Source organism: Eupeodes corollae, chromosome 2 (assembly GCF_945859685.1).
Source record: "Eupeodes corollae chromosome 2, idEupCoro1.1, whole genome shotgun sequence".
Taxonomy (NCBI): Eukaryota; Metazoa; Arthropoda; class Insecta; order Diptera; family Syrphidae; genus Eupeodes; species Eupeodes corollae.
Window position 1 is genome coordinate 57006901 of NC_079148.1, and position 16184 is coordinate 57023084.

At 31.3% G+C, this 16184-nt stretch overlaps 2 protein-coding genes across 2 annotated transcripts in view; one reads left to right on the plus strand and one right to left on the minus strand.

The window, feature by feature from the left end:
* LOC129945937 (lysophosphatidylcholine acyltransferase) overlaps nt 1-16184 on the minus strand; it is a 71125-nt gene that overhangs the window by 31801 nt on the left and 23140 nt on the right. The gene's annotated exons all lie outside the window — the stretch shown is intronic.
* LOC129945938 (phospholipase A1-like) lies at nt 6655-15815 on the plus strand. Its single transcript, XM_056055920.1, has 3 exons — nt 6655-6794; nt 6881-7211; nt 15068-15815. The coding sequence occupies exons 1-3, from the start codon at nt 6761-6763 to the stop codon at nt 15801-15803; spliced, it is 1101 nt and encodes a 366-aa protein (XP_055911895.1). The 5' UTR covers nt 6655-6760; the 3' UTR covers nt 15804-15815.

Below are 16184 nucleotides of genomic sequence, written 5' to 3' on the forward strand. Positions count from 1 at the left end.
TCAAAAGTAATTCTTGGCATGAAAACTGTGCCGTTCGGATTCGGCATAAAAAACTGTAGGTCCCTCCATTCCTGACATCATTAATCGCGCACACATTAATAGTTGAGAGTTTTAATTCACTAGGCCCTATTGAAATTGGCTAATTTATTCTTTAAAAAACAAAATTAAGGTTCTATAGGGAGTACTCTTCTGGAGCAATACAAAAATATTTATTGAAAAAAGCCAAGTTAACAAAAAAATTTGAATATTCTATTTTTGACAAACAAATTTGACTCCTTTTATTTTTAATCTTTAACAAAAACGAAACATAAGTCTATCGGTAATCAGCTTTCAACCTAGGTTTGAACTGAATCGACCCAATGATTTGGGCTGTAGGGGGTAACAAACAGAATGACGGACGTAATTGTTATGTAATGTTTGTTTAAAATCTCGAGTTCGAAAAGTAACGCATACCAGCGCTTAAGAAATTTGTACTCGACATATTGGTGTTTGAAATTTTCCAATATGTCATAGTTTTCAAAGTCAGCAACTCTAAAAGAAAAAATACTCATTATTCTAGAGGCAATCTGCCGAAAGCAATCACTTTAATGGTAGCCACCTTATCTATTTTTGTTAAAAGTACAAATTTACCTTTTACATTTAATTAGTTAAATTTCACCAAAAACTATCATTGCAATCGGAATTGAAATAAAGACATTTCTTATAAACTTTTTCACATCTCGGGCATTTCTGATCTATTTATTGAGTGGAGGTTAAAATTTCTAACCTCATGAGCTAAGTGATTCAGTAGCCAAGCCGGGCTGCTAAGTATTACAATTTCAATAGTGTAGAGAATACATGACCTATTTCAGAAAACTAATTAGAGAAAACTTTCAATGATTTTATCTGATGACAATTCAATCTCTCAATTTTAACTCTGAAGGAATTTGAATTAAGATTTTTTTTCAGAATCGAAATACATTTATGGAAACAAAAGTAGAACGGTTAAAATGTTATTCAAATTGAGAAATGATCATTTAGCCTAAAACTTTTATTTTGTTATGATATACATGAAAAGGTGTCAGACTAGTCATTATAATGTTTCGATTTCATTTGGAGGCGCCTAAGTATCTCTATCTGTCAGGTAGATCCGCTGGTCTTAATTGTTTGTTTTTGTAATAATCTAGTTTTTGATCTATATCCAAGTATTCTTTGTCTTATAGTAAACTCCAGATACATTCTTTTATAAGATATCTTTTTGGTATAAAACCGTTTTATATACATATGCAACAAAATAATTAAGACATATAATCTCCCAAAGAACGCGATGACTGTGAGAGGCACTGTCCAGAGTCCAATGCTCATGTTCAACTTGATTGACAGCTTCACAATCACATTATTAGCGACGAGCGACAACGCTGGAATGGAGGAGGCGCTCTACTTAATATTTGAATGACTGTGACTGGCAATCATCACCTTTTACTCAAAATATGTACTTGTACCTACTTTCGATTTAATACAGATGTTTCCGTTTATGGAGATCCCCAAAAACAAGTAAGATACAACATACCTGGCAGATTGTGTCAAACACACGTAAATGTTTGTATAAGGACCGACTAGTGTCATAAAAGGAGAAACGCGCAATTAAGCAGTATTGTGGCAGTTTTAAAGAAAAGAACGTTCAAAAACCATCAAGGCTGTCTTATGGTAATAGAAAGTTACTTATGAATATATTCTTGGCCAAAAATATATAGTACTTCATTTCATTAAAACTTATCGTATTTGTGACGGGTGGAATTAGGCAATGTTAAGTGGACATGGCTGGATCAAAAACGATCAAACACATGTAGTTGATATGCCCGAAATAATAACATTCAAATTGTTCGATAACAAAACAGCACTTTTTGGGATTATACTTCTTTTTTTTTAAACTTATGAAACATAAAACGTGTTTGCAAGCTATTAAAAATGCACACACGATCGATGTGTCAAAATAACTCATTTATTTCCAAACAGTGGTATTGTTGTTAGACAAAAATTGAACAAAATCATTTTTAGGTTCTTCATTTTTTTTTTCAATAATCTTAATGTTTGTTTCTAATTGTTACTGGTCGACCAGCTTTGGTTCTTGGCATCCATATTGCAAATTTTCAATGGGTTTTTGATGGTCTTAATTCAAATCCGACTTCAAAAATAGTCTATCACCGATCACGTAAGGTTTTTGAGATAATTTTGTAGCGGTTTTCCAAATTTATTATCCCTTTATTCAATATTTAGTTGAAATATTTATAATATTTCATAAAGTTTTCGAAAAAAAAAACAAAAGTTGTTAGATTTAACCTTTCTAAACCATTTGTGCTTAAACTGGTTTCAACACAAAAAGGCAAAACGGGTTGAAAGTAATTTTTGTTTCTATTACGAATCTGTTGTCTCAACAATACATTATACAAGTTTTTAAAACATATTAAAAAAATATAAATATAATGTTAAAACCTTGAGCAGACAACTAAAATTGAAGTTCGGATTCGTAATCAGTACTAAAAATTAACTTCAAAACTTATTGTTCAATACTATAAACAATAGCTATTAAGAATTTCAAGAAATTGAGAAATATTCTAAAATGATTTTAAATGATATCTTTAAGACAATCATTTGTAGTTTGCAAAATCATCTTATCAGCTTATTGTTAAGGGGTATGTTTTGCCTTTAAAATACCGTTTTAAGATGACTTTGTCATTTTTGAAGTTGCATATTTTAAAAACCTGAGGGTAAATTTGAATTCAGGACAATTGAAACCTTTAAGAAAGGCATTGATTTGTTTCTGTGACAGAAAAGCCATATTCTTTTAAATCAATATTTTGAAAATATTTCACATGTTAATGCAGATTTAAGACTCTTATTTGCTTTAAGGAAACGGATATTCAATTTAATAATCAAATATATTAATGTTTTTTTTTATAAACTTGTTTCTTTAGGGTGAAGTTTATAACCTGTATTTCAATGCACTATAGAATCTAACTTGTCGGGAAAATAATTTCAAAACTTAATTTATCTTCTTTTTTATATTTTTTAACATCTGTATGTATGTAAATACACAGTTTACACATCTATACACTAAAACTAGTTTGCTTAAACTTAACTATAAATTATGAACTAAACATTTTTTGTATTTTAAAAGACCCTAAATCCGCTTTAAAATACATAATAGTATTTGTTTCGCAACATTGATTTACTTCAAAAACATTTTTAATGTATATTTGTATGTTTTTCTATTTTTTTTTTAACTCATGTTTAAAACATCCATCCTTATTTTTTCTGAAATCTCTTCTGCTAAAAAAATGCACGACTTATCCGGTATCCAAAAAATCTGCTTGAAAATATTACCTATAGTTCAAAATTCAAAAATATATGAAAATATACGTGAGAGTTATGTTTGACTTTGAACATTTAAACGCCATTTGATTTATCTATAAAACTTTGATTTTTCAGATTTTTTTTTTAAATCGTTAGAGCGGTTTTTCTTAAATACAATTTGTGTACATAAAACTTCAATTTTGTTTAAAGATATTGTAGGTATGCAGGTATTTAGAACATATTAATATACATTTTGCATTTAATTTTCCTAAAAAAAACCGTTTTCGAGATATCGAGTTTTGAAAATAAAAATAAATAATATTTTCTAAAAATCCAAAAGAAAAACGTTGACATCTTTGATCATCAAATATTCAAGTCAATAAATACATACAGAAAATTATCATTGAGATCGGTACATGAGTTCCTGAGAAAATTTAATAACAAACAAACGGTTCTATGGAGGTACTCTCCTGAAGCAAAACAAACAAATTTGTTTATATTGAAAGAAGACAATTTTTCAATTAATTTTTGATAAAATTTGAATTTTCGATTTTGTGTTAAACATTTTTTGTGGGAACTATTTTTATTTTCTGTCTTAAAAAATGAAAAAAACGCTTAATGCTGTTTGGGCTTTTGGAGCGAAAACAGACAGAGAGACGAATGAATCAGGGGACCAACTCTTTTTCGACTTCTCTACCATCGTAATATTGTGTTAGATTAAAATCTCGAACTTTTTTTAGAATGCAAAACTCGCCATATGGTTCCTTTATACCGCAAGTAAAAATTATTGGCAACCTTTAATTAATTTTCAAAAACGATATTTAATTTTGGAATTGAAAAAAAAAAAATATTTTTTAAGAGAAATGATTAGATGTTTATTTAACTTAATTTTAAAGAGCCCGCCACAGCATTATAATCTTTTTATGAACTTATAAATGATCAATTTGGTTATTTGTGGTTGTCTTCAATAACTTCCATTTTTAGGCTCGTTTCACACTATACGGTTTTGACGGTACGGAAAAAAACCGGACGGCAACATTTTTTTAGAGGCGCCAAGAAGAGCATATACGCTTTCATATTATTTGGTCACGGCAAAATGTCGGCGCCGCGCCGTGTAGCAACTATCTACTGCCACTACGGTATACGGCAGCCGGACGGCGTGATAAGCTTAGTGGCGTACGTGAAGAAATGCATGTTTTCACATCATACGATTTTATTCGTCCGACAGAGTTCGATCAGCCACTGAAAAAGTATACTAAGCACAGGAACCCTGCATATATCGTGTTTTACCGTACGGTTAAAACCGTATAATGTGTAATTAGCCATTGATTCAGTTTATACCGTCAGGTTTTTTGCCGTACGGTCAAAACCGTGTAGTGTGAAATGAGCCTTAGGCCTCTTTCACACGAGATGGTTTCGTCCGTACGGTTAAAATCCGTAACGGTTTTTTTCCGTACGGACTTTGTTTTCACACATACCGTATTTTTCTGTGAATAGTCTACGTTTGGTTATATTTTAGATATTTAAATGTTAAAGTACAAGTGACCACAAAAACGTACGGCAGACGAATAAAAATCGTCTTTTGTGAATGCGTTCGCGTTAGTCACGTACGCCACTGATAAGACGGCGACGACAGCTCGGTCGTTGAGACGGCTGTTGTACAGAAAAAACTCGTCTCCGTCCAGCGTGAAAGCTTTAGTTAATTTTATTAGTTTACTATGAATGGCTCACGGATGAAAACCGTGCGGTATTTTTCCGTACGGAGAAAAATTGTCATGTGTGAAAGAGCTCTTAAGGTCTTAAATTGGTTATGGATCTTTGGACCGTCTTGAATTTTTTTTGCAATTTTTCGAAGTACATTTTAATAATGTTATTGAAGTGCGTTTCGCTCAATTTTCTTGAATGGCGTAGTTTTTGATCGTTTTAATTTAATAACTGTATACATATGCAGTCGGCTTTATTCTACGCGCTTGCATGTGGCAACTCTGTATTTAAAAGTGAGATTCAATCCAAAGCATTGTTTCTTAAACTAAAATATTTGATTTGATACAAGCTAAAAGGTTTTGATACTTGTATGTTTTAATTTTTTTCAGAGATGGTTAAGAAAAATCCAAGACACTAAAAAACCCTAGAGCGACCAAATATTTGGCATCCAAAAATCGTTGAAAATATAAAACTTTTTAAATTAATTCATTTTTGTACTGTGAAATCAGTTAAGTCGTTTTGTTATCATTAACTTTTCCTGTGAGCTTTACTAAAAATTGTTTAGTTATTTATAATACTCAATTTTCATCATCAGATCGACAGCCGGGATCTGATCCTGACCATTTCCGACAAGTCTTTTTAATTGTTTCGATCGGAAGGCGAGCGTTATACAATTGCGGACCCCAAGGTCTGCCGTTTACCATACAATTTACTAAAAAAGGCTTTCGCGACTGACTCCTCTTAGCTTAGAACTTAATTTTTTTTCACGATGTCTGCTTCGAAGTAGATTTAATACAATTGATAATTGTAAAGTCTCTGGGATCATCCTTCCTCACATAAGCTGCCAATAATTCAACGTAAGACTTTCCTTTCTAACGTGCATAAGACGTCGGAGTGCCTTACTAAGCATTCAGATCTCGGAACACAGCTTTGAAGTTATGGTTGGGTTTCTAGATTTAAAAAACAATGATCAAATTTTATCGATTTATAACCTTCTTTCTACTCATTGTGGACCACTGTAACGTGGTTGCACACACTAAAATAAATTATTAATGGCAAATTTGAGATTGTCAGATGAAAATTAATAAATAAAGAAAAGATTTATTAAACTCGATATTTATATTTATTTATTTAATTTACACCAAATTAAAAAAAATTAAAACCCAAAAACTTGCACTCTACATTTTTGTATTTATGAATAAAAATAAATATCAACAAAAAAAAAACAGGCCCACAAATTAAATTTCACCAAAAAATTATAATTAATTACGATGATTCAGACGATCCAATTGATAAAATATGCAAATAAAGTTTGAGAAAGCGAAATCAGGCGCTAACGCTCTGATTGACAATTTTTTATTCAGATTAAGACGACCGGACCGACCCTGTGTTCTTATTAATTGGTTGGTGGTTTGATGGCTTGTTCTGATTCTTTTGTGGTATGTTTTGTTTTAACTTCTTGTTACCTTTTAACTATAGGTACACATATAGAGCGGTTTTAAGAAGTCAACGTTTATCTTGTTCAGTTCAGTTCAATTTCAGTTCACGGGCACAAGTGAAACAGGATAGGATTAAATTAAGTGCGCTCCGCTAGCGCTGCGCTGCTCATTTGGTGATTGACTCTTTGGTAAGTATGTTCTTAAATTAGAAATCATTCATTGAAGTGTCTTGAACTGATGCACACACGTCAGGTCTCGAGTAGCTTGGCTAAGCGATAAAAGATATGTTTATTTTCAAATGTGTATTGTTTTTAACCGGTAAATTCATAATAGTTTAAATTAAAAAAAAAAAAACAGTGATTTGAATTAAAGACATATTATTAATTATTTATTATACAAATCAGTGTTGCAGAATGCACGTGTTTCTTATGCAGCTGAAGCGTCTGAGGATGATAATTTCGTTACTATTGATTTCAATGACTCCGAAGAGGACGACTTGAAGAACGATATCCAAACTAGAATATCCTTATCGGAGTATTTGCCAATTGTCATCAATATCCTTGGTCCTATTTTTGGCATTGACACATCACGATGGAGTCAGCAAGGTTTTGTTGCACGCAAAGACGTTTCATTTTTTCTACACACCAAAGGTTCAGGTGAACATCGAGAAGAAATCCGATTCAACGACACCAAGTCATTGTTAGCTTCGCGGTTTAATCCATCTCATCCAACAAGGTGAGTGCATCACGCATAGATAAATGTAGCAGAAAAATGTGAATTTAAGTTTCTTAACCATAATTTAATTAATTTAACAAAAAGTCTGTCGATTGAATAGACTCGGTGGTTTTGTGTTAGCTTGATTGATAAAAATAAATGTGTTACTATGCTTTTGGTTCAAGATTTACGGTGTTGAGTAAGTTGTATCGATAGAAAAAATTGTGTAATTGTGTTTTTTAATCATCTTATGAACAGTTTTATCTTGTTTTGTTCTCAATTATTAATTGAAACTCGAGATATCTATAGTCGAAAAAAAAAGAACGTTGGGTCGGACGTACCTAATTGCTTTTTATAGTTTAAAAATTAAAGAGTCTTAAAAATCTTTTTTTTTAAATAACACGGAAAATATATTGATAAAACCAATGCTTAAAAGTGATCTTAATTCATTATAACTTAAAATTAAAAATCGTTTAGGAACTAAAAAAAAAATTAATGATTCTGTTTGAAATTCCCTTTTTAAAAACTGTGGAAATATTTTTGAAATGATGTTATAATTCAAAAAAATAACTTTCAAACAAAGGAAATATTTAAACTAATATTCCTTTTTTTATTTTGTAACAAAAACCCAATTGTTAATTCTATATTTTGGGCTAAGATTCGATGATATTGTTATTAAGTCGAATTCCGTATTTAAAACTTAATTTGGACCACATTTTCAGTGTTTTTTTAATTCCTTTTACAATAATATTCAGTTTCAACTTTAAGTGCAAATATCTGCAATCCAGTCTTGCAAAGCAGATAAACAGTTTAAACGTACACATTTTTAAGCATAGCTTTATTACGAGAATGAAAAGATTTGTCGTACTAATTTATTGACTGTCCTGACTTAGGAAAATGCTTAAAACATTTGTATGTCATATTTTAAATAAAAAAGAAAAAACTCGAATATGTATTCAATTTTCAATACCTGCTGTGCCATCTAAAAGTTTTTTTTTTTTTTGACGGGTACTGCTTCTCCCAAGGAATTGACCAATTTTCAAAAGTAATGTGTTTAAAATCAAATTCGGGATAAAAATTGTAGGTCCTCTCTATTCCTGACAACACTCCTACTCAGAAATTGTTGAGATTTGTAACTAGGACTTGGAAAGAAAAATTATTTTTTTAAATTAAATTTTCGAGTGGGTTTCATAAAAAAAATATTCTATACTGTTACAGTATTTAAAAACGTAATACAAACCGTAAGAAATTCATGAAATACAAAAATGTGACACTTTAAAGACGTTAGGTCTTCTCTCTAAAATTCCAAAATCTCATAAAGTTCAAAATTGGTCACAAAGCCTAAAAAGTTAAATGACCCCAAAGCGAATGTCGGAACGCCCAAATAAATTTCAAATAAAAAACTTCCAAATTGTTGGTTGTCATTTTGGCCAAAAGAATTTTTAATTTGAGTCTTATGACATAGGGATTTAACTTTGTGACATTTATTTTGGACATTACTACGATTATGATTTCTATCGTTTTTTGTGTCTTATAACCCAACGAAATGTTACCCAAATTATAAAATGATATAAAGCCCAAAAAGAGAAACGTCGCGTCGTAAAAAAGATCATTAATAAAACGTCAAACAAAAATGTCTTCACCCAAACCAATGTCGTAACGCCCAAATTTAGAAATATCATTACGGCGAAAAACATTTTGAGTGGATGGGCTTGAAACGTGTAGTATGTATGGAGCATTTTGCAACCCTGTAACCCCCCCCCCATTTTGGGTTCTCTATAGGATCTTTTGCAGGTGAGATGTAGGGCAAAGTTTCTTTGCATTTAAAGAATCTGGATTTAGAGAATCTTTGCATACACTACACACAACCTTGCACCTACCCCAAATTCTAAAGTGACAACCACAAAAAAGGGGTTGCATAATTATTCCAATGTTTATACGCGATAATTTTGGGTGCTAGCACTATGAGCATGCAAACTATTTCATTTTATTTAACTTTGAAAATTGACCGTTTTTCGTTTTCTGAAGATAAAAAAAGCCAAACAATCTGCAATCTGACATTTTTTTCGTTTAATGTTTGCTTTTGGGCGACAAAATTTTAAATTCAAAATGTCGAAGTGCCCAAAATAAAGACACATTTTGTCAAAATGCCAAATGTTGAAACACATGAAATCTTTCGGGAGATATGTCAATTATTAATTTGACAATGAATTTGTGCTTCTTGATATGACATTTTTATTTTAAATTTCATAAAACTCAAACAAGTTTTAAATGCCAAATGTTCGGTAATATTGTCCAAATCGTACAAAATTTTAATCATATTGTTTTGGACCATATGACATTTTTAATTTGGCCGATATAGTTTTGATTGAAAAGAACTAACGCCAACTTTAAAACAAAAAAGATTCAAAGATTCTTATTGATTGTCAATTTTTACCAAAATAACTTGAAAAAGACGATGCTTTTTGACGTTCTCCATCAGTTGACCAATAATTATTTATTAATATCAAAGGCACATGTTGCATTACATGTTGGACTTCTTACAATAATTTTGTTTTTCATAGATTGTTTTTTTTTCAAAAGAAAGCTCAAAAACTTGTTTTCTTTTGAAATATATTTTTTTTTCTAAAAATCAATTTTAACAACTTCAATTTTTGAAAAGTATCAAAACTTGGATGTAAGGATTTATTGGAAAATACTCAACCACTTCACTTTGACGAAAATCATACACTCTAAGAATTAAGAAAAAACTGACATTCAACAATTTAATGGTTAAAAATATATATGAATGTTAATAATGATGCGCGAAAACTATTTAAAATCAAAAACAGTTTTTCGTTTCTTCTTATAACCTCAATTAAATAACCACAAACAAGAACATAGAAAAAAAGATTGTAAATGTCGATTTTCAATCTCTTTATATTCTTTCTTTTTTAAAGTCGAGTAAATAAAAAACATTTGTCTAGGTTTAAGAAAAAAAATTAACATCAAAATGGATAAAAGTGAAACATTAACGACTGAATTTTATTTTTTATCGATTTCGATTTCATTTCGAGTGAAAGTAAACTAAAGAACTTGGCTGAATATATTTACTTGTCCTATATTTTGGTTTGAAAACAAAATATAAGTTCAAAAGCTTAAAGACAACCACCGCCAACAATTTCTGAATGTTTGTTTTTAACCGATAACAAGCATGCCATTCTCTAATGTCAATTGTTAACCAACAATACCATTGATAATTGTTCCTATTTATTATTGCCTACACAAATCCCACAGAAAACATTATTAAAAAAAAAATATTCATTCAACATCTATTTTTTTTTTGTTTATCTTCTTTTCTACTTTCGATAGAATCTGAAATTGAAATTTCAAACATCTTTCAACAAATATTCCACTACTTGGGATGATCTAATTATCTTAGTTGTCATACAGCGCGCGTCAAAAAGTGGTTATATGTTTTAATTGTTTTTTTTTTTTTTTTTTAAATAAGCTTTATTTTAAATCAAGTTAATATTAATTTACATTTATCATAAAATGCTTTACATTCAGAGAAAGGAGAAATAGAATAAATTAAAGAAAAAACTATCAATTGCCAAGCGAATCTGCTAATAAAGAATTAATCAGACAGTCTCGTAAAAATCTATCTATTCAATATTTCTTACATATGTACGAGTACGTTCATAATCTTACAGACTTATTTTACATACAATCAAAACTTTAAAGCCTAAGAAAAAATACATTGCCTTAAAATAACGAATTTCCCTTAAAATAACGAAATTATTGATTCCGATTTCGAAACTTTCTGTGCACTTTTTCCAGTTATTACAAGAATCGAAAGGACTATCAATTCTGTTTTAAATTACTACTTCTAGTCTAAGAATCACTTGTTTGCTAAACATTTTCAGTCGGTTTATTGAGACAATTGTCCTAATATACCTAATGCTACAAACATAAACCCTTCAAATACTTTTATTAATATAGGCAGTTTAAGTTTTTCTAATTCTGAGATTGAGTTAGCGTTGTCTAAGCTTAACCCTAGAAAGATAACGTACGTCGAATAGACGTAAAAATCATGTGTATCACTTATGGGATATGAAATAAGGTTATCTTTCTAGGGTTAAGGATGATAAGCGACGTGATATTGATGGAATTTCACCAATCATTTTACGAATGTGTGGGAATGCATTGGCTGTTCATTTTAAAATTAGTTTTAATTGTTCACTTGAACTTGGAAACGTTCAACAATCACATCTATTTACAAATCAGGTGTTAGGCAAGATGTTCCAAACTTCGTTTAGCTTGTAAAATTGCTCTTTTGAAAAGTTAGTCTCTGACAAATTAACTTCTTCTCTTAAAGCAATGATTTCACCATACCAACATGGTTTTGTATTTGGTAGATCCACTACAACTAACCTCACTATTTTTAGTAATTTAGTCTTTAATACACTTGAAAAAGGTTATCAGTATGATGTTGTCTATACTGACTTTTCTTAAGCTTTTGACAGAGTTAATCATGATGCTTTACTTATGAAGATAAATAAAGTAGGTTTTCACTCAAACTTTTTAAAATGGCTAAATTTCGTATAAATAACATTATTTCTGCACTAGTATATGTTACGTCTGGTGTCCCGCAAGGAAGACATCTTGGTCCTCTTCTTTTTTTGTTGTTTAGAAACGACATTCCTGTTATGTTTTTAAATTCAAAGTGCTTGATGTACGCAGATGATCTAAAAGTATTTCGTTGTATAAAATCATGATTGTTTTCTTCTGCAACAAGGTCTTGATCTTTTATTGGACTGGTGTTTAGCTAACTGTTTACGTTTGAACAATTCCAAATGCCAAAGCCTAACGTTTTCTTTAAACCGTTGTCCAATTAATTTTATCTATAAAATCAATCATATGCCATTGTCCGTTGTAACATTTAAAAAAGATCTTGGTATGATTTTTTATATAGATTTTTTAGTTGCTAAAGGCAGTTCAATGTTAGGTTTCATATTACGAAACTCAAAGGAGTCTTCCGATCAACATACCTTTAAGTGTTTATATTTTGCGTTTGTTTGTTGTCTAATCTTGAATACTGCAGTGTAACCTGGAATCCTTCATATTTTCTTCATTCACTTAGAATCGAGAAGATCCAAAAACGATTTACGAGAGTTGTAGTGAAAAGACTTCAATGGGACATAGATCTTCCTACTTATGAAAGGAGCTGTAAACTACTTGGTATTTTGCCACTTAACATTCGTAGAAAGTTCACAGAGGTTATGTTCATTCGTGACATAGTAGCAGACCGTATTCAATTTTTACAAATTTTAGCTCTAATTGGGATTAATGTTCCTGCGAGATTGCTTCAAAATCAATCGTTTTTTAATGTTGCATATCATAGAACTGTGTATGCTAGCATTGAACCATTATCCAGGTGTTTAAGAAAAACAAACACTGTTTTCGACATGATTGATTTCAATGTTAGTAGATATTTATTTAAATCAAATTTATTGTTATTTCGAAATACTTTGCTGGTTTTAATGTTTAAGATTTTAAATTGTATGTATTATATTATCTAGTAATACCTATTGTAACTTTGTTTGATGAATAAACTAAACTAAACATAATTCAAGACCTTGCATCAAAACGGGGGCAAGTCCAATTTTAACCCTTTGTAGGAAATAGAACAAAGAAAAACTTTTTAAACATTTAATATTTTACGAATGTTTAAAATGATATTTAAAAAATTTGCAACTTTTATTGTTAAGTCCCTAATTACTCCCAAAACAGAATGCTTGTTTAATTTAAACTATGAACGTTTTATTGAGCTAAAATAATTATTTTTTTATTCAAATTTGCAGAGCGAAACACAATTTTCATCTTTCAATTTGGTGAAGGTCCTTTTGAAAAGACCAATTACATTTTATTCAAATAATCATATGTTCAAGTAATTCTAGAAATTGTTTATACATATTTTAATATTAAAATTTGTACACGACTTAGTTGATACATCAAGCTCAATTTTTCAAAAGTGGACAGAGCAAAATCAAATTTGACAACTACTTCCACTGACAGATAAAAAAACGATGAACCTTATCGGGTATCTCTTCTCCAAGTTGGTTGTGGTTTTCAACTACCTGCGTGCGCCACCAGAGTCGCGGTCTCACTTTACTGCGCCGCCGTCCTTCGGGATTGGATTCGAAGACCTTCCGGGCTGGAGCGTTGATGTCCATCCGCTCTACATGATCTAGCCATCTAAGCCGTTGGACATTAATTCTGTTAACTAGGTCAGTGTCACTGTACAGCCCGTACAGTTCGTCGTTATATCTTCTCCTGCATTCTCCATCTATGCATACGGGACCAAAAATCCACCGGAGAATTTTTCTCCCGAAGCATCCTGAGACGGTCTCATCTTTCTTTGACAGAGTCCAGGCATCAACGCCATAAATGAGAACCGGGATAATAAGTGTCTTATAAATGTTGGTTTTAGATGCTCGAGAGAGGACTTACCTATTTAATTGCCTTCTTAGTCCAAAGAAGCAGCGATTTGCAGGAGTTATTCTTCGTTTGATTTCTGCGCTGGTGTCGTTGCCTGTGTTTATTGCTGTGCCTAGGTAGACAAAGTCCTCAACTACCTAAAAGTTATAGCTGTCCATAATGACGTTTTTTCCAAGACGTCGTTGTTCAATATCATTTTTTGATGACAGCATATACTTGGCCTTGCCCTCGTTGACCACTAAACCCATCTTCTTCGTTTCCGTCGCATTGCTCAAAAACGCTCCACTGACATCACGCTTTGATCTTCGAATTATGTCAATATCATCGGCGTATTCGAGTAATTGGATGGACCTTTGGAAGATTGTGCCTCTAGAATCTCTGTTCCCTCGAAATATTTAAAAGGAGAAACTTAAACAGCACCACCCGGTAGAATATCATCAATAAACAGAGCGAATATCAGAGTGCTCAAAATGTATCCTTGTGAAACGCCTGCCGTTGTTTCGAACCACTCTGACAGTTTAGATCCATCCCATACAGCTGCGTTTGAAGATTTCAGAAATTGAAAATACAGCATTTTACTGTGTTTACTCTACGAAACAGACATAAAGTTTTTTGTTTTTTTTTTCAATCTGATTTCTAGCTAAGCTAGTTAATGCAAATATGTGATCCACAGTGGTGAACCCAGAGCGCAAGTCCAGCTAAATAATCTTTCATAAAGAATTCTAGCAAATATCTTTCTAAGTGAGTTGAGAATTTATATTCGCTTGTAGTTCTCAGGATGTTTAGAATCTCCTTTCTTAAATATAGTGAAAATGAAAGCTTTAGTAAGATTTGAAGGAACACAAGCATTCTCATAGAGTCGGTTGAAGAAATCCAGAATGTAGGTCTCTAAGCTATTGTTCAAATTTTTGAAAACTCCACTAGTATTCCATCGCTTCCAGGTGCTTTGTTGTTTTTTATTTTCGTGAGAGTTATTTCGAATTCACTTATCGATATTGAGCAGTCCATTATTGTGTTAATGTATGCAAAGCTTTTTAAAACCAGTGGCTCTAAAATCTATAGTGTTTTTCAAAGCTGCTGTTGAAGTTCCTGTGTCAATCTTTTTCTCGGTTAATAGTTTTTTAAATCTCTCTAGAAATAAATTTTCATCGAACAAAACATCAAATACAATGAAAGCATAATTTTTCTGGAATTTTGTTTCCCAATACCAATAAATTTTGAGGGAAACTATTAATGTTCAAAATGTTAAAGACAGGGAAATATATATTTAATATAACCCTCAATGACAACAAAAAAATCAATTTTCAATATAATTTTATTTAAATATATTAAAATCGAAATATACTCAATGGAATTGATTGAAAATAATATTTTTAAACATTTTGTTTCTTTCACAGAATAATTGTCCACGGTTGGTTCGGAAGTGAATATGCAGCCATATTTCCAACCCTTGTATCAGCTTACTTAAAACACGGAAACTACAATGTAATCGTAGTGGACTGGGGCAAGGGTGCCATTGCGGACTATGCATCGGCAAGCCAACGTGTAAAGTCAGTTGGTTTACTTCTAGGCAAATTCGTCGATTTCCTACATCGTGAAACTAAAACAAGCTTCAAGAAAATCTATCTAATCGGATTTAGTATGGGCGCGCATATAGTTGGAATAGCTGGAAAATCTATTAAACGGGGAAGAATACCTGTTATTTTTGGATTAGATCCAGCGTTACCCATGTTCAGTTTTGAGAATACAAAGGAACGATTAACAAAAGACGATGCAAATTATGTTGAAATCATACACACTAATGCTGGAGGCTATGGCTTCGAAGAGCCGATAGGACATGCCGACTTCTATGTAAATTATGGCAATTTTCAACCAGGATGTTTATTGGCTGAATGTCATCATTTTCGGGCTTTTAAGGTTTTTGGTGAATCGATAAGTAGTAAAGTTGGTTTTTGGGGTAGGGGATGTGATGCAAGTGTGGTGAAAAGTCTATTGAAGACTCGAAAATGTGATAAACCGGCCTCCAAAACGGCTTTGATGGGTGGAGATTCGTCGAAAAAAAATTTAACAGGGGTGTATTATTTGGAGACAAACGAAAGGTCGCCATTTGCTTTAGGTGGATTAATAAATTAACCTTAAGAACAACTCATTTAGTGTTTCATTTGTTGGAGAAACTTTAATAATCTATAAAAAAAAGGGACATATAATAACAGAGAATATTTATATCAAGACATTAATGGCACTTTTCATGTTGCTAAAGTATATGAATTTATTATAGATTCATATTCAAACCAAATTAATTTCTTTGAACTTTATTTTTATACAAAATAGCGTTCTTCCAAAATTACCAATCTGTCAACTTTATTGATCAAAGTTTGTTTAATGCGTTCTAAGAATATAAAAATTAAAGCTTTTTAAAATAAAGTTCTTGATATATCATAATATTAAGACACTTTATTACGAGTATCTTAAGTCTAATCAAGTAAAAAAAAAAAAAATTGAATGACTGTTACT

Excerpts from the sequence above, each read along its gene's own strand:
- LOC129945938 (XM_056055920.1), top strand. The coding sequence starts at position 6,761 with ATGTTTATTTTCAAATGTGTATTGTTTTTAACCG. Across the intron at positions 6,795-6,880 it reads ATGTGTATTGTTTTTAACCG|TGTTGCAGAATGCACGTGTT; the intron begins GTAAATTCATAA and ends TATACAAATCAG. Across the intron at positions 7,212-15,067 it reads AATCCATCTCATCCAACAAG|AATAATTGTCCACGGTTGGT; the intron begins GTGAGTGCATCA and ends TTTCTTTCACAG.